Source organism: Gopherus evgoodei, unplaced genomic scaffold (assembly GCF_007399415.2).
Source record: "Gopherus evgoodei ecotype Sinaloan lineage unplaced genomic scaffold, rGopEvg1_v1.p scaffold_39_arrow_ctg1, whole genome shotgun sequence".
NCBI classification, from domain to species: domain Eukaryota; kingdom Metazoa; phylum Chordata; order Testudines; family Testudinidae; genus Gopherus; species Gopherus evgoodei.
The window spans coordinates 1,148,823-1,171,357 of NW_022060060.1; the positions used below are offsets into that span (position 1 = coordinate 1,148,823).

General features: G+C 49.8%; 2 gene segments (V, D, J or C); both read right to left on the bottom strand.

The window, feature by feature from the left end:
* Positions 1-1,679: 1,679 nt before the first annotated feature.
* On the bottom strand, positions 1,680-4,382 carry LOC115642231. The segment is given in 3 exon segments: positions 1,680-1,939; positions 3,215-3,322; positions 4,352-4,382. Coding segments are annotated over 3 exon segments (399 nt in total).
* A 15,606-nt stretch (positions 4,383-19,988) lies between these two features.
* On the bottom strand, positions 19,989-20,691 carry LOC115642341. The segment is given in 2 exon segments: positions 19,989-20,473; positions 20,571-20,691. Coding segments are annotated over 2 exon segments (531 nt in total).
* Positions 20,692-22,535: the final 1,844 nt, after the last annotated feature.

Below are 22,535 nucleotides of genomic sequence, written 5' to 3' on the forward strand. Positions count from 1 at the left end.
CACAGTCCCCAAAGTCCCAGAATCCCAAAAATCTCTGTCCTGGGTCAGTGCAGCCCCAAAGTTCGAGAGTTTATCTGCAAAGGTTTCCCCCCATCTCCCCAGCCTGGGCAGAAAGGGGCACCTTACATGTCCGGGGCCAATTGCCCTGCCTCTCCGTGGGTTCTGCTCCGCCTTCTCCATGAACTGCTCCACTTTACCAGCCACTCCACTCCACCAGCTGTCCCATGAGCTGCTCCAGTTGTCCCTGCAAACTGCTCACTCTGTGGGCCTCTCCACCCATCTCACAGCTACTCCACTCTGCTCCACCAGCTGTCCCATGATCCGCTCCAGCTGTCCCCACAAACTGCTCCACTCCTCCAGTGGCTCTGTTCCACAGTACAGCTTTGGGCTCCCCACTAGTCAGCACAGTACTCAGTGCTCTCAGTTCAGTAATTTCAGCTCTTTAGTGATTTTCAGCTCATAGTAGGGGAGCTCCAGGACTATGGCATCATTAGCCCAAAGTGAGTTCAGCTCAGTAACCTGTATTTAGATTCTTAAGGGAATAAAAAAAATCAACTCTGACATTCTACAGTGGAGAGAGGAGGAGGTGGAACTGGTGCTTCTGGCTCCACAAGGAGACTGCACCACCAGGCACAGATACCTGTCCCCAGCCTTCTCAATTCACTGGGTATTGGAACCCATGTCCCTTGTCTAGCAAGTACCACCCAACTGAGGGTGAGCAATTTGTCACCAAGCAATCCCACAGCTTGGGAGTCTGGGATAGGATGGGCGTGCCTATGCAAATACACTCTCTGAAATTCTTTCCACCAGATGTCAGGGTACAGCTTATCCTGACGCTGCTTACATAATATTAGTTATGAAAACAAAACATCAGGTCACACGTTTCTGAGAGACAAAGCCTGAATTTAGCCCTTTCCTTGGGCAAGTCTGATCTGTGCACTTTCTCCAGCAACATCATCTGTTAAAATGTGAACAGCCAGTACCGTGGAGCTGCCCATTTGTGGCCTGGATAGAATGAGCCCAACGACCTAGGGCACCTGCTGACAGCCCTGTTCAACTCCCAACCTCCCTGGGTGAAATTTGCATGGAAATCCCTCACGAGGGGACGGGCGGCGAAGGGTTCCTGTTTAAATACAGGTAGGTTAATAAGATTACACTGAGAGAGGCAGTTGGGTGGATGAGAGATCCATTATGTGACATGGCACTAGGTTCTCAGACCGAATGAATGGGCGTTGTTTGATGAAGCCCATACACGTGAGACAGTGCGCAGGGCAGGGAGCTGATTAGTAATATAAGTTATTTAACATCTTTGCGCACATAGAACAAATATCCAGTGGTCGATAGCATCACTGGGAGTAGCCCCGTGCCTGGTTCTGGCTGTCAGTGTTACTGGCTTTGTCCCCCCCCACCCCCGCCCCCGCGCTTTTAAGATTGTGTAGAATGGGAGTCTTTATTTGCACATAGAATTGATTAAAAAATCAGAGGAAAAGGTCCAGGTCCAGCCCTTTTCACTCAGGAGAGGACCGGCCCCTGGACCTGTGCCTTGTGTGAAACTAGATTTGGCCAGAGCAGGCACCTTGACCTTAACACACTGTTCCCTCTTTTCAGTTTCCAGTCCCAGGAGCGTCCGAGTCTCGCCAGCTGGGACTTTCCCTCCTGACCGCAATGGGAGGTTCTTGTCAGAGCTCAGCCCGGCTTCCCCTCACTGTGTCTCTCGCACAGTAATAGCGGGCGGTGTCCTCGGGCTTCAGGCCGGTCATTTGCAGATACAGCAGGTTGTTGGAGTTGTCTCTGGAGATGGTGAATCGGCCTTTGACCGCGTTGGCGTAATGTATAGCACTGCCTGCCCAATAGCTTATACTTGCGACCCATTCCAGGCCCTTCCCGGGAGCCTGGCGGACCCAGCTCATCCAGTAGTCACCGAAGGTGAAGCCGGAGGCTTTGCAGGAGAGGCGGAGAGAGTCTCCGGGCTTTTTCACATCCCCTCCGGACTCCAGCAGCTGCACCTGGGACCGGGTGCCTGGGAATAAAGACAGGTTACAAACACATTGATGTTACAGTCAATAACTCAATATACTGCAGGGCATTCAGGGGCTAACCTACCTTCCAGAGCTACTACAATGAAAACGAAATGGAACCAAATCCTCATTTTTCCGAGTGCTGGAGGGGAAAGTTCTCAGGGGACTGGCTGGTCACTGCACAGACCCAGGGGCTGCGGATTGTGTCTCCGGGTGCAGCCTGGGCAGAGGGAGGCACAGATTTAAACAGGAAACTCTCATCCCGATTTGCATATCCCCCTCCTTATAAGGCACACAAACCCTCTCCCTGCATGCTCGGAGTTATTTGGCAGGTGACTTTAATTAAAGGAGGAGTAGGACTGGTGCTAACTCTGTGCCTGGGCAGCGCCCAGTGAGTGCGGGGCCATCCTGACCACACTGCTGCACAGAGAGGTCCCTTGAATCCCCTCCCATCCCTCGAGGTGCAAGGGCTGAAGGGAATGGAAAGCTCCACCACGGGCTTTAGGGGACTGTGGACCAGACCTTTAGAAGGAAGAATATCAGGCTGGTGAGCAGGGCAGCATCAAGTGAAAATCTGGTTTTCTGTTGAGGCCAGAGGTGTTTGTGCCTGATGTGTTCGATCTATAGTGGCATGTTGTTATTTTTCAGAGAAATTTGAGAGTATTTCTATCCATCCCCCAACAACCCACAGAAGCATCTTGGCAGTCATCACTTTTAGGCACCTGCGGAAACCCAAGTGCTAGTTATTACACCTTGAACAAATGAGTCCCCAGATATTCTTCTTATGCAGCCTGCATTTTTACTTGAGTGTCCGATCAGAGCCCCATTTAACCATGTGAGTGCTCAAGTTGTTGCAGTTTTTTATGGACAAATGATCAAATATGGGTGCAGAGATCTGAAACCAGCTGACAGATTTGTTTGCACTCTGTCTGTTGATCCTGTTCTAAGAAGGACAATTCTGCAGTTTGTATTTTTGGATTAGACCTACCAGGATTCCCCTCACTGTGTGTCCCGCACAGTAATAGCGGGCTGTGTTCTCGGCTTTCACGCCGGAAATTTGCAGATACAGCTCACTCTTGGGATTATCCCTGAAGATGGTGAATTAGCCTTTCACTGAATCAACGAACTATGTACTATCCCCGCTAGGGATAATATAAGCAGCCAATTCCCAGGAGCCTGCCGGACCCAGCTCATGCCGTAGCTGCTGAAGGTGAACCCGCAGACTTTGCAGGAGAGGCGGAGAGAGTCTCCGGGCTTTTTCACATCCCCTCCGGACTCCACCAGCTGCACCTGGGACCGGACACCTGCAAGTAAAGACAGGTTGTAAATATCGGTATAAAAACAGCGATAATTTAATATTCATCTAACTCCGCCAGTTATTCAGAGGTAGAAAATACCTTCTAAAGCCTCTACAGAGAAAATTAAAAGAAGCACAAATCTCATTTTTCCTAATGTTGAAAGGGAAAAGTTCTCAGGGACTGGCTGGTCACTGTACAGACCCAGGGGCTGCGGATTGTGTCTCCGGATGCAGCCTGAGCAGAGAGGGGCACAGATTTAAACAGGAAAGTGTCTCCCTCATTTGTATGTCCCCGCTTTATAAGAGACACACACTCCTGCTGCCAGTGATCTGAGTGACTCGCCCTAAGGCTCCTGGAGCAGGAGTCAGCCTGTCCCGTCCTGTGTGTCTGTGCAGCACCGGGCACAGAGCGCTGGGGTCCTCCTGACACTTTCGGGAGGAATGACCTGGGAGGAATGACCATCTCCCTGCAGTGACTGTATTTCCTCACCCTGGAACTGAGGGCCTGGGTGTTGTGAGGCGATATGCGGGGAGGGGACTCGTCTGTGGAGCCCTGTCCCTTGAGGAGAGGAGCCATGCAACGTCCGGCCAGTAGGGTCAGCTCTGGAGAGGAATCATGTCCCAGGGATCCACTGGGCTGGGACAGCGGTTGGACACGGAAGATTTAACATCCCACTGGGTGGGATTTGGGACGGAAGCCACTCCCCTTTCCCTTCCTTCCTAGCATTGACCAGCTGCATTGAAATGATTCATGACACTTGGAACACGATCTTGTATTAACTCCGCTGGCTGTTAATTGCACCGGGTGACCCCTGGTTTTTGTATATGGGGGAAAAGGTAAATAACTAATTCCCTCTTCACTTTTTCCAGCACCATTTATTAGTGTATAGACCTCTGTCACATCTCCCCTAGAGTCTTCTTTTTTTCTAGATAGATAAAATAGATAGAGGGGGTTTATGGGGGTAGATAGATAGATAGATTAGATTATATTCAGCAATGACAATATTCCTTGGGGGCATTTGTCACTCAACTTTACGTGCTTCATCACTGTTTATATTTCCTGCCATGGTAGCGTCAGACCAATGATTCCTGCAAGAAGTTAGGGAATATAGAACATGAAAGGATTTTATGCAGTGCCCCAGACGTTTAGTCAAATTCTAACTATTTCATCTACTCCATTCTGAGCATAAATCGGTGCCTTTGACATATCATTGACTATTGGGGTTAATTCCTGTCTTTTCTTAAATTTGGTCATTTTAAGAGCCAAACACGGTGTGAATCCACCGTTGTTTTTGGTGATGGGCTTTGTGACTATGGTCCAGTCTCTCACACAGTGATACCGGGCTGTGTCCTCGGGTCTCCAGCTGCTCGTTTGTAAATCCAGCCGGCCCCCGGGATTGTCTAGAGAGACAATGAATCCCCCCTTCCCTGAATCGGTGTAGTGTGAACTCTTTCCTGGGTACTTCGCCCTGGAGACCCACTCCAGATGCTTCCCAGGAGCCTGAGGGACCCAGCACTGAAGTTTAACCCTGAGACATTACTGGCGAGGCGGAGTCAAAGGGCACCTGCAGGTTTTCTATGTGCAAATGAGCAGTTTGTGTAGGTACAGAGTTAAATGATGTTTTCCAACCCCTAATGACCTTTTTCAGGCGTGTCCCCAAGGCTGAGCTGTGCTGTTTTTTCATTGCTGCCTCCCTTGCTGGATGGGAGAAGGGGACCCTGCACCCCACCCCCTCTCTCTGTCTCTCACGGATCCCACCATTTTGCATTATTCTTAAAACCAGAAAATAAATATTTGGGGGGGTTAGTTATTTATTCATTTAACCCAGGATTTTTTTCTCCTAGGAAAATGCTCCTTGTGCCAGAGAAGCCTGCATTGGTGGGAACATTATTCAAATAACCAGACAAAGAAACAAAAAACAAAGCAAGAAAACAAACAATTTGTGCGTTCTAATGCCAAAAGCTGAGAGAGCGGCATGTTTCCGCTGGCATGTGTCATTGACATTGACAGTGGTGACTCTGAGCGGACTCCCAGCACGGTGAAGAGAAGAGGGTCCTAGGCGGAACCGGAATGAACCACGCTGAGGCTCTGTGGCCTGTGTTATCAGGGCTGTCCTTAGGCATAGGCAGAATAGGCAGCTGCGTAGGGCCTCACACTGCCTGGGGGCACCACTCTGCAGGCAGCCCAGACAGTGTAGAAGCAGGGCTGCTGGGTCCTAGAGAGAGCCGAATGCAGCACAGTCTGAGGGACGGGATTGGCTGCTGGGGTCTCTGGGAAGGGGAGGGGGTGGGGGTTGGGGAAGGAGCTCACCTGTGAGTGTGACTCTTTCCCCCGGCTGAGGTCAGGTGAGGCAGGCTCTGTGGCTCTGAAACCAGTATCCTTTGTTGTGCCCCATAACATCCATTCTTCTCCCCCCTGCCCCATGGAGCACCCCTTCCTTTCTCCCTCCTCCCCAGGAGCAACCCTCTCTCTCTCCTCCGTCAGGGCTGGGTTGGGTGAGGTGCTGGGGGTAAGTGTGGGGGGGGGAGGCTGGCTGCCTGCTGAGGAATGAAAGTGAAAGTAACTCACTTCCTCGGCAGGCAGCCCGGATTGGAATGTCACAAAGGGTTTGGATGGGGTTAGCCAGATGTGTGAAAAATCGGGATTGGGATAGGGTGAGCAGATATCCCTATTTTATAGGGACAGTCCCAATTTTGGGGTCTTTTTCTTATATAGGCTCCTTTTAGCCCCCCCCACGCCTCCCCATCCCAGTCCTGATTTTACACACTTTCTGTCTGGTCACTCTAGGTGCGGGTAATTGGTGCCTATATAAGACAAAGCCCCAAATATCGGGACTGGCCCTATAAAATCAGGACATCGGATCTGGCCACCCTAGCTGGGGAGCGCCTCTCCCCCGGGCTGGCAGCTGCCAGCGATCCATCTCATCTGGAGGGAGCTGCACAGGGCAGGATGAGTTCTTGTGGCTCCATGGGTGCCCTGTCCCTGAGATCAGATGCTGTGCTAACTTCACCATGGTCCATAAGGCTGGTGGTAGTGCCCATTGGCGTGTGATTGGACCTGAGGGTTTGCTGCTGCTGTTGCCACTCTGCACCCCAAGAGGTGGATTTTGGGGTCCTGCAGTTTTCCACCTATCTCCTCCTCTACTGCAGCTGTTGGACCAGCAGGCTGGGGTGTGAGCCAAGCATGAAAGCAGTACAGTGTTGCCATTTAGATTGTCATTTAACAACTTCTTTTGCCAAAAATTCTTGCTAACAATCCTGAATCCAATTTCAATATTATTTTTTTTTTAAAAATCAGTATCTTAGCCAAAAACAGAAAATTAAGTTGTTGACAATTATTAGTGACAGGTTTGGTTTGAGGCAGGGAGTGGGCCAGTTTTCATCAGAGAAACAAAAAATGTTGACTGACTTTCCTATAGCCTGTTACTCCTGATAAGAGCCCTCCAACAACTGTAATATGCTCATCTCCTTACTAGTGTATAAAGCAAAGGACGGCAACCTACGGCACACATGTCAAAGGTGGCGGGTGAGCTGATTTTTGATGGTATGCAGCAGCAGGCTGAGCGGCTCAGCCCATCACTGCTCTGGGGTTCCAGCTGCTGCCCTATTGCCAGCTGGGATACCAGCCATCGGCCCCACTCAGCACCTACTGCTGGCCTGGGGACCCCCAAGGAACCCAGGCTGGCAGTGGGCTGAGCAGGCCAGCCGAACCACTCAACCTGCTGTCAGCCTGGGGTTCCATTCACTCAGCCGGCAGCGGGCTGAGCGGCCTGGTGGCGGGCTGAGCAGGGCCGGTTGGGGGTTGAGTGGCTCAGTCTGCTGCCAGTCTGGGGTGCCAGCAGCACTCAGCCTACTGGTACTCCAGGGTTCCTGCTGCCGGCCCCTTGCCAGTCAGGAGCTCAGCCGCCAGCCCCACTCTGCCTCCTGCCAGCCTGGGTGAGCAGAATCCCAGGCTGGTAGCGGGCTGAGGTGGGATTGGCGGCCGGGATCCTGGCTGGCAGGAGTTGGTGGTCAGAACCCCAGACCAGCAGCGGGCTGAGCAGGGCCTGGGATCCTTGTCTAGGGTTCCAGCCACCAACCCGCTGCCGGTTTGGGGTTTCATTTACTCAGCTGGCAGTGGCCTGAGCAGGACCGGTGGTCAAGACCTCAGATAATAACAATAGTTTATTTATATAATATAGACATAGAGAGAAACCTTCTACAGACATTAAAATGTATTACTGGCATGAGAAACCTTAAATTACAGTGAACTTGGCACACCACTTCTGAAAGGTTGCCGACCCGACCCCTGGTATAGAGTGACCATATGTTGTACTAAGATTCTCCTGCTTTTTTTTTTCCCTGTGAGTCAGTATAACTTTTGCCAGCCCAGCAGCCAATGTTTTACATTTTCACAATGTTTTCTCCAACTTTCATAAAGTAAATACATAGTTAATATGAGTTTAAAAGGCCAGGGACACTTTTTGTGAAGAATCTGTACAGCAGATCATGCCCATAGACAATCCAGAAAAGAAATTTGAGGTTGAATTTTTTAATGTTGTGATGGATAAAGCAGTATCTGCTGTTGATCAAAGGTTTAATACCTTGCAAGTACACCATGAACAGTTTGGATTTTTGTATGACATAACTAAATTCAATGAAATAGGAAAACAAGAGCAACTAATGACAAAGTGCAAGAACCTAGAGAGCCTCCTGAAGCACGGTGATAGTTTTGATTTAAATGGACTTGAACTGTACGAAGAATTGAGTACACTGTCATCAATGTTGCCACATGCAAAATCGGTGATGGACATTGTACAGTTTATTCATACCCGCAAACTTGTTGACATATATCCTAATGTGTACATTGCCACTCGTATTCTACTGACAATTCCTTTAACAGTAGCGTCAGGAGAACGGAGTTTCTCAAAACTAAAGCTCATTAAAAACTATCTCCGCTCTACAATGAGTCAGGAACGCTTAACTGGTCTTGCTATTCTTGCAATCGAACAAGACACGACTTTGTCTTTGTCATACGATGACATTATTACTGATTTTGCAGCCAAAAAGCCAGAAAGATTGCTTTTAATTAAAAACAAATCTTTGTTTCAAGACCTCTTCATATAAATTTCCAATGAAATTTTGATAAATTAAAAAAAAATTTGCATTATTCTGTCATATCAGAATTTTTTCTATAGTGCTGCTTCTTTAGTGCTAGTCCATCAGCATTACAGTGTGCTTAATTAAGTTAAACTGGTTTTAATAACGTGAATGTGGCAAGTTTTCCAATACTGTAAGCTTATGTTTGTGTTGCTAAGAGCAGATCAGGCACAGGGGCACCAGTTTAATAATCTCGCCTAGGGCACCATAAATCCTAAGGCCGGCTCTGGATACAGCAGGTTCTTGGGATTGTCCCTGGAGATGGTGACTCGGCCTTTCACTGCGTCAGAATAGTAGATATTTCGACTCTGCTGCCAATGAATGACACCCACTCCAGTCCCTGCCCGGGAGCCTGCCGGACCCAGTGCATATTGTAGCTACTGAAGGTGAAGCCGGAGGCTTTGCAGGAGAGGCGGAGAGAGTCTCCAGGCTTTTTCACATCCCCTCCAGACTCCACCAACCCCTGGGACCGGACACGTGGGAACAGGGGCAGCTCCAGGCCCCAGCACGCCAAGCGCGTGCTTGGGGGTGGGAGGGCAAAGTGACTACAGCAGCCCCTGGGTTCACCAAGAGCTCCCTTGAAATCCCCTCCCATCCTTCCAAGTGTAAGGGCTGAGCTACAGTTTACGGAAGGGAATGGAAAAATTCACCACTGGCTTTATGCAGAGTTTGGATCAGACCCTTACAGTGAAGACTATTCGAATAGCAACCAGGGCAGTCTCATGTGAAAATCTGTGTTTGTATCGAGGTCAGAGGTGTTTGGAACCTGCTGTCTGCTTTCAGGAGTGCGTTAGATCTAGAGTGGCATGAGGTGATTTTTCAAAGGAAGTTGAGAGCATTCCTGCCCCAAAAACGCAAAGGGATTTTGACGCCAGCGCATTTAGGCACCTTTGAAATCCAAGTCCTAGTTATCACACCTTGAGTATTGATTCCTCAAATATTCCTGTTCTGCGCTGTGCACTTTTACTTTGGTGTCTGATAAGGGCCACATTCAGACATGTGAATATTCAAGAACCCCCAGTTTTATAGACACATGATCATAGAATTCAGGGGTAGGCAACCTATGACATGCATGCCGAAGGCAGTCGAGAGTTGATTTCAGGGGCACTACATTGCCCAGGTCCTGGCCACCGGTCCAGGGGGCTCTGCATTTTAATTTAATTTTAAATGAAGCTTCTTAAACATTTTTAAAACCTTATATACTTTACATACAACAATAGTTTAGTTATATATTATAGACTTATAGAAAAAGACCTTCTAAAAACGTTAACATGTATGACTGGCACGCGAAACCTTAAATTAAAGTCAATAAATGAAGACTTGGCACAGCACTTCTGAAAGGTTGCCGACCTCTGTCATAGATGGATATTGAGCTCTGAAACCTGGTGACTGATTTTTATTCACTCTGGTTGTAGATTCCCTTCATGTGGCCAGTGCTGGATTGTTTGGGGGAAGTGCTGCCCCGACGCGGCGCATGGGAGAAGGGCGGTTCTACCGCTCGGGTTTTTGTATTAGCCGTCTGCTGCAGCTGCCAGGAAGGTTTGTGTCTGAGCCCAGGCTGGCTTTCCCTCACGGTGTCAGTGTCTCTACACAGCGGTGTCCTCGGCTTTCAGGCTGGTCATGTGCAAGCAGAAAGTGGTGCTGTACTTGGAGGCTGCAGATCTCCCCTGGATGGAGGAGGCGCAACTGTGGATGGAGGGATCATAGTACCTGGCCAGCCACCCCAGCCCCTTCCCGGGCTCCTGTCTGAACCAACACGTCCAGGCGCTGCTCAGAGTGAACCCGCTGGTGGCACATTGCAGCGTATGGGACTCTCCAGCCTTCTTCAGCGCTGGCCCCAACTGGGTCAGAACCACCTGCGAGTGGGCCCTGGGGGACAAGGGAGAAAACAAGGTAACGGTATATTGAAGGAGAGAATTTAAATCAAAACGGGGAAAATGAGCCACCTTGTCCAATACAGGTGCGAGGTAACAGAACAAAGCTCTGCTATCAATCGCAGCCATTGCAGTGTCACTCATAGAGCAATTCCTTGCCCTTCAGTAGATTGACTGGGAAGAAAATACCTTCCAAAGCCACAGCAATGAAAACTAGGAGTGTAGCGTGGTGGTTACCCGCTCCAGCCCTGTCAGGGTTAAAACCAGCCCTGGGAGAGGGCTGGAGGGCTGGGAGAACAGCCCAGGCTGAGTGGGAAGCAGGCTCAGCCGGGGCCATGCCCAGTTAGGGCCCAGCTGGCCCTATAATGGCTTGAGCCAGGAGATCAAGGAAACAGTCTCTCTCAGGCTGTAGGACAGGGTTTCTCGAACAGGGGTCATCGCTTGTGTATGGAAAGCCCCTGGAGGGCCTGGCCGGTTTGTTTACCTGCCCTGTCCGCAGGTCTACCTGATCGTAGCTCCCACTGGCTGCAGATCACTGCTCCAGGCCAATGGGAGCTGCTGAAAATGCTGTGGGCCGAGGGATGTGCTGGCTGCCGCTTCCAGCAGCTCCTATTGGCCCAGAGCAGTGATCCGCGACTAGTGGGAGCTGTGATTGGCCAGACCTGTGGTCGCGGCAGGTAAACTCAGGGCCGGCGCTTCCATTTAGGTGACCCTGGCGGTCGCCTAGGGCACCAGGATTTAGAGGGGCGGCGATTCGGTGGCGGGGCGTCCTTCCGCGCTCCGGGTCTTTGGTGGCAATTCTGCGGCGGGTCCTTCACTCACTCCAGAACCCGCCCCTAAGGGGCTCTGAAGACCGGGAGTGGAGAAGAACACCCACCCGCCCCGCCGCAGAATTGCCGCTGCTGACCGGGAGCACAGAAGGACCCCTGCCTATGGTGCCTAAAACCTTAGCACTGCTCCTGGGTAAACTAAACGGCCTGGCCCGCCAGAGGCTTTCCCTACACAAGCGGTGACTCCTGTCTGAGAAACCCTGTTATAGAGGGAGACGGGCCTGGCTGCAGGAAGCTAGAGACAGGGACCTGAGTGGAGCAGGGCTGGGGAAAAGCAGAGGAGTTGGGGAGCTCCAGCCTGGAAAGCCCCAGGCTGTGGCCTAGCATTGGGCTAATAGATACTGGGGGTTGCAGAGGGCAGCCTAGGGGTATGCAAAGGCAGCAGGTCCAAACCCAACCTTGCCATAATGAGAAGACTGATACTGGTGTCTGTAGTCTGCCCCAGGGCACGGGGGCTAGACAATGACTGGCAGTAGCAGCATACTGAGGTGAGGTAGGGATAGTGGGTGGGGGTTCCCCGGGAGAGGAGACCCTAAGACTGAGGGGTTACTGCCAGGGGGCAGCACCCCAGATAACAGGGCATCGGGTCTGAGAGAGACTCTGGAACCAAGTGATAGTGGGACACAGGCCTGCAGAGGGTGCTCCAACAGCTGGAGAGCTAATTCCCTGAGACCAGCAGGAGGCACCGCAGGGGTGAGTTTCACATGCTTACAAAGAGACAAAATCTCATTTTTCCTGCTGCTGGAGGGGAAAGTTCTCAGGGGACTGGCTGGTCACTGCACAGGCCCAGGGGGGCTGCGGATTGTGTCTCCGGGTGCAGCCTGGGCAGAGAGAGGGACAGATTTAAAGAGGAAACTCTCACTTTTATTTGCATATCGCCCTGTTTATAAGAGCCACAAGTTCTGTCATGGAGCAAACTCAGTTCTTGTTATGGTATGTCTGCTCTATGAAATTGGGTCGATTTTATAGAAGTAGATTTTGATAAATTGATTTTATACAGTGGATTGGGTATGCCCACACTAAGTGCATTGAGCTGGCAGAGTGCGACCTCACTACTATGGCTAGCATCAGCTTAAGGAGCGGTGCACTGTGGGTAGCTAGCCCACAGTTCCCACAGTCTCCGCCACCCACTGGAATTCTGGGCTGAGCTCCCAATGCCTGATGGGGCAAAAACATTGTCACAAGTTGTTTTGGGTACATATCGTCAGTTGCCCCTCCCTCCATGAAAGCAACGTCAGATAATCGTCTCGAGTCAGATACCAGAGTGATTAGAAGAGCACAGCAAGGTGCGCTGCACATCAGAGAGGCTTTGAAAATCACTTTTATAACTGGCCAGGCTTTGGTGTGACAGTTGTGTGTGTTTCTCCTTGATGCAAACCTGCCCCCTTTGTTGATTTTAATTCCCTGTAAGCCAACCACCCTTCCCCCTTCAAAATAAAGTAACTATTGTTTTGAAACCATCCATTCTTTCTTTATTAATTAAAAAAAAAGAGATAACAGACAAGGTAGTCCTGGTGGAGTGGGGGAGGAGGGAAGGACAAGGCCACATTGCTTATTGTAGCCACACTGAAAATCAAACTGTTTGCATGACAGCCTTCTGTTGCTTGGGCCATCCCCTGGAGTGGAGTGGCTGGGTACCCGGGGCCTCCCCTCCCTGCCACGTTCTCGGGCGTCTGGGTGAGGAGGCTATGGAACTTGGTGAGGAGGGCCGGGGGTTACACAGTGGATGCAGCGGGGGTCTGTACTCTTATTGGCTTTCCTGCAGCTCCAACAGACACTTTATCATGTCCGTTTGCTCCTCCATTAGCCTCAGCATCGTGTCCTGCCTCTGCTCTTCATGCTCATTTAATTCTTCCCTGGCCTCTGCCACTGAATGTCTCCATGTACTAAGCTGTGCCCTATCAGTGTGGGAGGACTGCATGAGCTCGGAAAACATGTCATCCTGAGTGTGTTTTTTTCCCTTCTAATCTGCGATAACCTCAGGGATGGAGATGATGGGGGAGCGTATAAACATTCTATGCTCTACGATTCGGGGGGAACTGCATGGTCACCTGTGCCACTGAGTTCGCCATGCTGATCAAACAGGAAATGAAATTCAAAAGTTCCTGGGGCATTTCCTGTGTACCTGGCTAGTGCATCGGAGTTCAAAGTGCTGTCCAGAGTGGTCACAATGAAGCACTTTGGGATAGCTCCCCGAGGTCAATACCATCGATTTGTATCTGCACTACCCCAAATTCAACCCAGCAAAGTCAATTTTAGCGCTACTTCTGTCACCGGGGAAGAGTACAGAAGTCGATTTTAAGAGCCCTTAGGTCAACGGAACAGGGTTGGTTGTGTGGATGCATTCATTTTTAAATCGACATAACGTGGCTAAATTCGACCTACCCCATAGTGTAGACCAGGCCTGGGAGTCAGAGAGAAAGGGCTGGATTTTTCTCTATGGTACAATTCCCTGCACTGTTGGGATCGGAGCATGATTGGCTTTGCACTTCCTACATCTTTCTGAGGAGATCAAATTCTCATCTTCTTTATCCCAGTCCTAACCTGAAATGTATCATTTACCTTAATCCTAAAAGAAAATTTAAACCTAACCTTACTCTAAATCCTTACAGTAGCGCTAAAAGTACCTCTAATTACAATCGGCCAAACTGGACAGTCGCTACGGAAAAGGATAAATGGACACAAATCAGATATCAGGAATGGCAATATACAAAAACCTGTAGGAGAACACTTCAACCTCCCTGGCCACACTATAGCAGACCTTAAGGTGGCCATCCTGCAGCAAAAAAACTTCAGGCCCAGACTTCAAAGAGAAACTACTGAGCTTCAGTTCATCTGCAAATTTGACACCATCAGCTCAGGATTAAACAAAGACTGTGAATGGCTTGCCAATTACAGAACCAGTTTCTCCTCCCTTGGTTTTCACATCTCAATTGCTAGAACAGGGCCTCGTCCTCCCTGATTGAACTCCTCATTATCTCTAGCTTGCCTGCCTATATATACCTGCCCCTGGAAATTTCCACTACATGCATCTTACGAAGTGGGTATTCACCCATGAAAGCTCATGCTTCAAAACGTCTGTTAGTCTTTAAGGTGCCACAGGACTCTTTGCTGCTTTTACAGATCCAGACTAACACGGCTACCCCTCTGATACAAGAGTAAACTCTTACCTCATTTTTTGACTTTTACCCTACCTTTACTTTTAATTTATATTTTAAACTTATGGTACATCCTGAAACTAACCCTAACCACCATAAAGGTAATGTCTAACCCTAACTTTTAAAACTCACCCAAACTGAATTGTTCACCCTAATCCCCAAAATTTACTCCGACTGTAATTCTGAGAATAAATTATAACTCTAAACGTTAAAGCTAAAACAAAATGTGTAAACTTAACCATAACCGTAACCTCAAACACTTATCTTTAACTCTTACCCTTAACCCAAATTTATATCTTATCTCTACATCATGTCAGACTAACCCTAGTTATTACCCTGAATCAGGGTTTACCTGCCCCATCCACAGGTCCGGCCAATCGCGGCTCCCACTGGCCGTTGATTGCTGCTCTGGGCCAATGGGGGCTATGGGAAGTGGTGCAGGCCAAGGGACTTACTGGCTGCCGCTTCCAGCCCCAGACAGTGTGATTGCTGGGGAAGGAGTTGTCCAGGCACCAGCTAAGCAAGCTCCTGCTTGGAGCGGCAGATTCTACAGGGTGGCTTCCGCCCAAACCTAGGGCGGCACGGCCACTTTTTTTGTTTTGTTAGCTGCTCTGGCCACCCTGTAGAGGCTGGCGGTGCGGAGGAGGGGAGAGCCCTGCTGCAAACTCGCTGGGGCAGCCTCTGTCCTTCCCTCCCCGCGGACCGGAGCCACACTGAGCCCTCCCGGCAGGTGCGCGGTGCTCAGGCCCCAGGGTGAGCACCCTGCTGAAGCTGTGGCCGCCCCCTTCTCTCTCTCCCGCTCATCCTTCCCCTTCCCCGCTAGACGAGGCGGCACTCTGCAGCAAAGAGAGTCCTCCTGCACCCTGGCTCCAGCTGCCCTGTAGGGTGTTTTGATCTGTTTTTTCCCGCTTTGCTGACTGCACCATTTTTGTTTTGTTCCCCCTCCCGGTGCTTTGCCCCTCCAGCCACCGACCCCCATCCCCTTTTTTTTTTGCTTAGAGTGGCAAAAAAGCCAGAGCCGGCCCTGGTTTTCAGTTTACTAACAAAAAGAAAGAAAGAAAGAAAGAAAGAAAGAAAGAAAGAAAGAAAGAAAGAAAGAAAGAAAGAAAGAATTGCCCCTTTAAAAATTGTCCCATCTCTGGAGTTCAGGGTCCCATCTCATGGTCCCTGTTCCAAGGAATCCTGGGCCAGGTTTTCAAAGGACCCTAAAGTGGTTTAGGCACCGCTTTCCATGGGAATTGGACACCTTTCTTCCCATGTGTCTGTGAAAATCATCTCATCGCGATTTATAAACAGAGAAATTCAAAACATTTACAAATCTGAGTGTGAAGGGTGTGTTTCCCTCACCTCTTTGTCTTTCTCTCTCTCACATTATCTCTCTTTGTCACACTCCATCTCTCGCATTGTCAGACTCCATCTGTCTGTCTATTGCAAACTCCCTTTCTCACTATGTATCGCACAGTCTCTGTCACATTCACTATCTCTTCATCTCACTGTCACACTCATTAACTCTTTCTTTCACACTGCCTGTTTTTCTCACTATCTTTTGAACACACACACACACACACACACACACACACACACACACACACACACACACACACACAGTTTCTCTCCCCTTCTCACTGTCACAGTAATTCTCTCTCTCACACACACTCATCTCTGCCTGCCTGTCTCTGCAGGGAGTGCTCGGTGGGAAAGAGCACATGGTAACTGCACAGAGAGCTCTGAGTATTATTCTGGCTCAGACAGAATACGTATATTCTGGCTCAGAAAACTACTCAGAGGTATCACTGGTTTTAAAGAGGAAAAATTAATCACATCATTTGCATATGCCCTTTGTATAAGGGCTTGGTAGAATGTCAATGGGCCTCTTTCCGCTGAAGTCAAAGGCTTGCACTGGCATCAATGGAAAGACTCCAATTGACTTTTACAGGCGTTCTGCTTGGGAGGATTGCAAACCACTGGCTTCAACAGGCCTTAACAGTAATTTCATAGATTCATAGATCCACAGCATTTGTGGCCAGAAGGGACCATGGGATAGTCTACATTGATCTCCTGTATATCACAGGCAACTAATATTTCACTGCTTACCTCTGTATTGAGCAAAATAATTTGTGGATAGATATATAGATAGATCTTTTATAATATTAGTTTTGGAAAAAAAATTGTTTGGATATACGAATATCATTCAAGTCACACATTTCTGAGAGACAAAGTCTGAATTTATCCATTTTCTGAGGCAAGTCTGATCTGTGGAATTTCTCCAGCAAAATCATCTGGTAAAATATCACTTGCTAATACAGAGAAAATGCCCATTTGTGGCCTGTAGAGTGTGCCCATTTACCTAGGGCACCAGCTGACAGCCCCTTTCAGCCTTCAACTTCCCTGAGTGAAACATGCCTCCAGTTCCCTGTCCGGGTAGATTAATTGAATTCTGCCAAGACAGGGAGCTGGATGGATGAGAGATCCAGTATGTGCCATGACCTGGGGTTCTCACATGGGCTAGATGAGCATTATTTGATGAGGTCCATAGATGTGAGACAATGTGCAGGACAGGGAGTCGATTAGCTACATAAGTTGTTTAATATCTGCAAGCAAATATTACAGACATACACAATGATAGGTAGCATCACTGGGAAGTAGCCTTGTGCCTTGTTCGGGCTGTCATTGTTTCTGGTTTTGTTTATCAGGTTCGATCTCCCCTGACTTTAAGAAGGTGCAGAAGTGGAGTTTTAATTTGCACATAGAATTTATTACAATTTAAGAGGAAAAGGTCCAGGTCCAGCCCTTTCAGATAGGTGGTGACTGGCTTTTTGATCTGTGCCTTGTGTGAAACTAGATTTGGCTAGAGCTAGGCACTTTGAAATGAACACGTTGCTTTCTCTTTTGAGTTTCCAGTGCTGAGAGTGACAGACTCTAACCAGCTGGGACTTTCCCTACTCACCACTGTCATGGACTCACAGGTCGTGCCCACTCTTGACCCGTACAGTCCCTGGGGGGAATCCCCTTCAGTGTGACAGCCTTTCTTGGGAGTCCACTCTCTCTCTGGGGTTAAGTTCCTCCACCTCCTAGAACTGCACCTCTCTGAGCCTTAGCACACCTGTTTTATGCTGTGTGCCCCCTCAGGAAGTCCATTAGCTCTGGAGCCCCAGGACCGCCACTCCCAGAGGGAATAATTCAATCCGGTTCTCTAGATCAGAGTGACTCTCAGCCAGCGTAAAACAAGAGGGTTTATTGAGCATCTGAACACAGCATAGGAAGCTCTCAGGGCCCTCAGGTCTGGCCTCCCTCAGCACAGCACCTCTATATCTCTTTTGAATCCTGGTGGGGCTCTGCCCACTCCCTCTCTCCAGACCCTGAGCCCCTTGTGCTTTCCAACTGAGAATCTGATATCACCTTCCCTAAGACCCACCTCTGTCCATTTTCTTCCATCCAGGTAAACAGGGTGGCCTGGGCCTCCTCTTCTGTGAGCCCTCCTCTGGTCCCCTCTGGCTGGAACCAGCTGGTCAGGTCACTGGGGTCCTCTCTTCGCAGCCCATTATCCTCCCACTGGCCAGAACAGGCTGCAATTCCTGAGCTGGGCCTCTCGTTGAACAGTTGCTGGGATATGAATTCTCCAGGCCATTGGCCGGGGTCCCAAGTTCCCTCGCTGGTCCTCTGTAGCAACAAACTCCCTCGCCCATCATCTTCTCAAACCAGTAACCCCCAGGGAAACAGCCCCACCCCCACTGCAAGCAAACCATTAAAAATCCAAGAAAAACCCGAGAACCCCCACTTCCTCACAACGGCATCAGGAGGTTTTTGTCCTAGCTCACTGCAGCTTCCCCTCACTTTGTGTCTGGCACAGTAATACAGGGCAGTGTCCTTGAGTTTCAGACTCATAGGTCAGAAGGGACCAATCTGATCATCTAGTCTGACCTCCTGCACAAGGCAAGCCACAGAACCCCACCCATCCAGTTTTATAACAACCCCTATCCCAGAATCGAGTTATTGAAATCTTCAAAACTGGTTTGAAGACCTCAAGCTGCAGAGAAACCACCAGCAAGCGACCCGTGCCCCATGCTGCAGGGGAAGGCGAAAAACCTCCAGGGCCCCTGCCAATCCGCCCTGGAGGAAAATTCCTTCCCGACCCCAAATATGGCGATCAGCTAAACCCTGAGCATGTGGGCAAGAGTCACCAGCCAGCACCCAAGAAGGAATTCTCTGCAGTAACTCAGTTCCCATGCCATCCAACATCTCCCCGCAGATCATTGAGCAGACCTATCTGGTGGTAATCCAAGATCAATTGCCCAAATTAACAATCCTATCATAACATCCCCTCCATATACTTATCAAGCTTTGTCTTAAAGCCAGGAAAGTCTTTTGCCCCCACTACTTCCCTCGGAAGGCTGTTCCAGAACTTCACTCCCCTAATGGTTAGAAACCTTCGTCTAATTTCAAGTTTAAACTTCCTAATATCCAGTTTATACCCATTCGTCCTCGTGCCTACATTAGTACTAAACTTAAATAATTCCTCTCCCTCCCTAACGTTAACCCCCCTGATATATTTATAATGAGCAAGCATATCCCCCCGCAGCCTTCTTTTGGCCAGGCTAAACAAGCCAAGCTCTTTGAGTCTCCTTTCATAAGGCAGTTTTTCCATTCCTCGGATCATCCTTGTAGCCCGTCTCTGAACCTGTTCCAGTTTGAATTAATCCTTCCTGAACATGGGACACCAGAACTGCACACAGTATTCCAGATGGGGTCTCACCAACGCCTTGTATAACGGTACTAACACCTCCTTATCCTGGGGCTGGCCACCTGTAAATAAAGGCAGTTTAAAGCATATTGATGTTATATTCAGCAACTCAATATTCTCCAGGGCATTCAGGGGAGAACATATCTTCCAGAGCTGCTACAATGAGAATGAAATGGAGCCAAAGTCTCATTTTCCCTGGTTCTGGAGGGGAAACTTATCTGGTGGGTTTTGCTGGTAACTGCATAGACACCTGAGGGCCGTGGCTGCAGCCTGGGCAGAGAGGGACAGATTTAAACAGGAAACTCTCATCTCTATTTGCATATTCCTCTCCTTCTAGGAGACACAAACCCTTCTCCTGAATGCTCAGAGTTATTTGGCCGGTGGCTCTAAGGGAGGGAGTCAGACTGGTGTGAACTCTGTGTCTGGGCAGCGCCCAGCGACTGCAGGGCCATCAGACCACACTGCTACACAAAGCGCTCCCTTGAATCCCTCCCATCCTTCCAGGTGCAGGGATGAGCTACAGTCTGTTGAAGAGATGGAAAGACCCACCACTGGCTTTAGTGGACTCTGGGTCAGGCCCCTAGAGAGAAGTGAAAAGGGAAGAATCAGGGGAAAAATCTGTTTTTCTGTTGAGTCTAGAGGTGTTTGGAGCCTCATGTAGCCTTTTAAGTGTATGTTAGATCTACACTGGCATTTTATGGTTTTTCAGAGGGATTTGAGAGCAATTCTACCCATCCCCCAACAAACAATAAAAGCATTTGGACAGTCATCACTTTCAGGCAGCTTTGGAAGCCGCAGTTCTGATTATCACACCGAACAATTGGGTCCCCGAATATTTCTCTTGCGCAGGCTGCATTTCTAGTTCAGTGTCTGGTGAGTGCCGCTGTGAGCAAGTGATTGTCAAGATGCTGCAGTTGTTATGGACACGTGATCATACATGACTACACAGATCTCTAGTCTGAGGAGAGAGGATTTTTCGCTCTGGTTGCAGCTCCCGTGCCCGTGCCCAGGGCCGGATTGTCTGGGGAAGTGCTGCCCCCGCGCGGCGCACGGCGGAAGGGCGGTTCTGCCGCTCGGGTTTTTGTACGAGCCCTGTCGGGGTTCCCCGCACTGTGTCTCCCGCACAGTAATAGCGGGCGGTGTCCTCGGGCTTCAGGCCGGTCATGTCCAGGTACAACAGGCTGCTGGGGTCATCTCTGGAGACGGTGAATCGCCCTTTTACCGAGTCACTGTAGTATGTGCTGGTGCTGTAAATCCAGGCGATCCACTCCAGCCCCTTCCCGGGAGCCTGTCGGACCCAGCCCATCCAGTAGCTGCTGAAGGTGAAGCCGGAGGCTTTGCAGGAGAGGCGGAGAGAGTCTCCGGGCTTTTTCACATCCCCTCCGGACTCCACCAGCTGCACCTGGGACCGGACACCTGGGAATGAAGATGAATGAGGGGAACATGAGTATCTAGGGCAGCAGAATAACAATCTCCCGACTGACGCTACAACACACGGGAAGGGGGAAAATACCTTCAAACGCTGCTGCAATGAGAACCAGATACAACCAAAGCCTCATTGTCCCGTGTTTGGAGAGGAGAGTTCTCAGGGGGGTGGTCTGGTGACTGCCCAGAGACAGGGGCTGCAGATTGTCTGTCCGGGTGCAGCCGTGCAAGAGAGGGAGTCAGATTTAAACAGGAAACTCTCACCGCTATTTGCATATCTCCCTTCTTATAAGAGACTCCGAGAGCGAACTCAGTTCCTTTGTGTGTGGCTGAGAGAAGGGCCCACAATTTACTTCTGGGGTAGCCCCCTCTCCCAGTCGGCCTATCTGGAGAAATGGTTTTTTTTGCCCATGAAAGCTTAGGCCCAAATAACTCTGTTAGTCTTTAAGACTCCTCCCTGTTTTTGTGAATACAGACTAACAGGGCTACCCCCGAATACAGAAGGATTTAGGCTCTATCTTATTCAGTGGGAGCTGCACGCTGTGTCTTTCCTGCCCCCATTTCTCTCCAATCCACGTCTGCTTTTCCCTGTGTCAGTCTCTCTCCGAGCTGTTCCAATGACCCCACCTTAGAACCCTTATTCACGTGACTATCCCCACTGACCTGAGGGCCAGCACTGGGTTGAGAGGCCCCTGCGCAATTGCCTCTTTGCCACTGCCTGTCAGCGGGCCTGGCAGAGACCACTCAGCTGCTAGCGCAGGGCTGGGAGTTTCAAAAAGGCCTCATGGCTAAAGGAACCGACCTCACATTCTGCTATCACAGTCCAGAATTTCTGCTGCTGTCCCAGGGGGAGATAAAGACCCAGCTATTTAACAGTAACCAGGGACTGGCTGCTCTTAATTACAGGAAGCTCCCCAAGGTTGGCGCTGAGGGCAGTGGCTGGTGAGGGTACTCTGAGGAAGTCTGGTAGGGGTTATTGGGATAGTGCAGAGAGAAGCAGCAGCCCCACAGGGGAGGTGTCAGGGGTGTTTGGGTCAGAAAACGCGGGGCTGGTGGCCTTGTCTGGTGGCTGCTGGCCTGGGGACCCTCATTCCCCTTTCGATAGCTCTGCTCTGGGAATGATACGCCACAGTCATGACATGCAAGAAGGGAATACTGTACATGCAGTGAAAATATGGAATCCGCGCTTTCAAAACAATACCAGAAACATGGAAGGGGAAGTCTGGAGAGGAGTGGGAGGAGCAGGAAGATGAGGACTCTCGACTATTTTTTTCCTGTGAACTAGCCACCAACAAACACCTTTCCAATATCGGTTCTTGCCTGTCATTGGAAATGTGCTGAGGTGAGAACACAGAAAGCCTGGCAGAGCAGGGCAGGTTCCTTTTGTGCTTGACAGCAATTACAGACACTTCCCTGACTGCGAAAAGGAGACTCGTGTCCTCTTCAATGGTGTCAGGGCTGGGCCTGTAGACCAAGCATACACTATCTAGCAAGTTGTTGAGGCAGAAGCCAAGGCTGAGCAAATGTTAAACCCTTGAGGAGTTCAAAGCTTTCCCAGCCTTTTTTCTCCAGTGATGAGTCTAGCTCCTACTCTTGGATCCTCAGAACAAGAGGTGAGATCAGAAAGATCATAGAACTTCTAGAAAGATTGTTTTTAAGTTATAATTCTACTTATACGGATGTGGATCAGTTGTTAAGTAGAGAGAAAAAGGAAGAATATAAGCTGATGGCTTTAGCTTTTCACGGAGGTGTTCGAGGCAAAGGCCGTGGCCGTGGCAGGGGATTCCAGGGTGCCTGAGGAAGAGGGTCCTGGCGACCCCAGCCATCAGGAAATTGTTTTCAGTGCGGACAGCCTGGTCACTTTAAACGTGAATGCCCCTGGGGACGCCCAGAGGGTCTGGTTGCATCCGCAGATGCTTACACAAGTGAGGAATACACCCCTGTACCACCAGCTCAGCCAATTCCCCAGGCCTGGATCAACTACGGGAAACAGCAGCAGCTGCAGCAAACTCAGCCTCCTCAATGACGGTACCCCGGGGGCGAAGGCAAACAA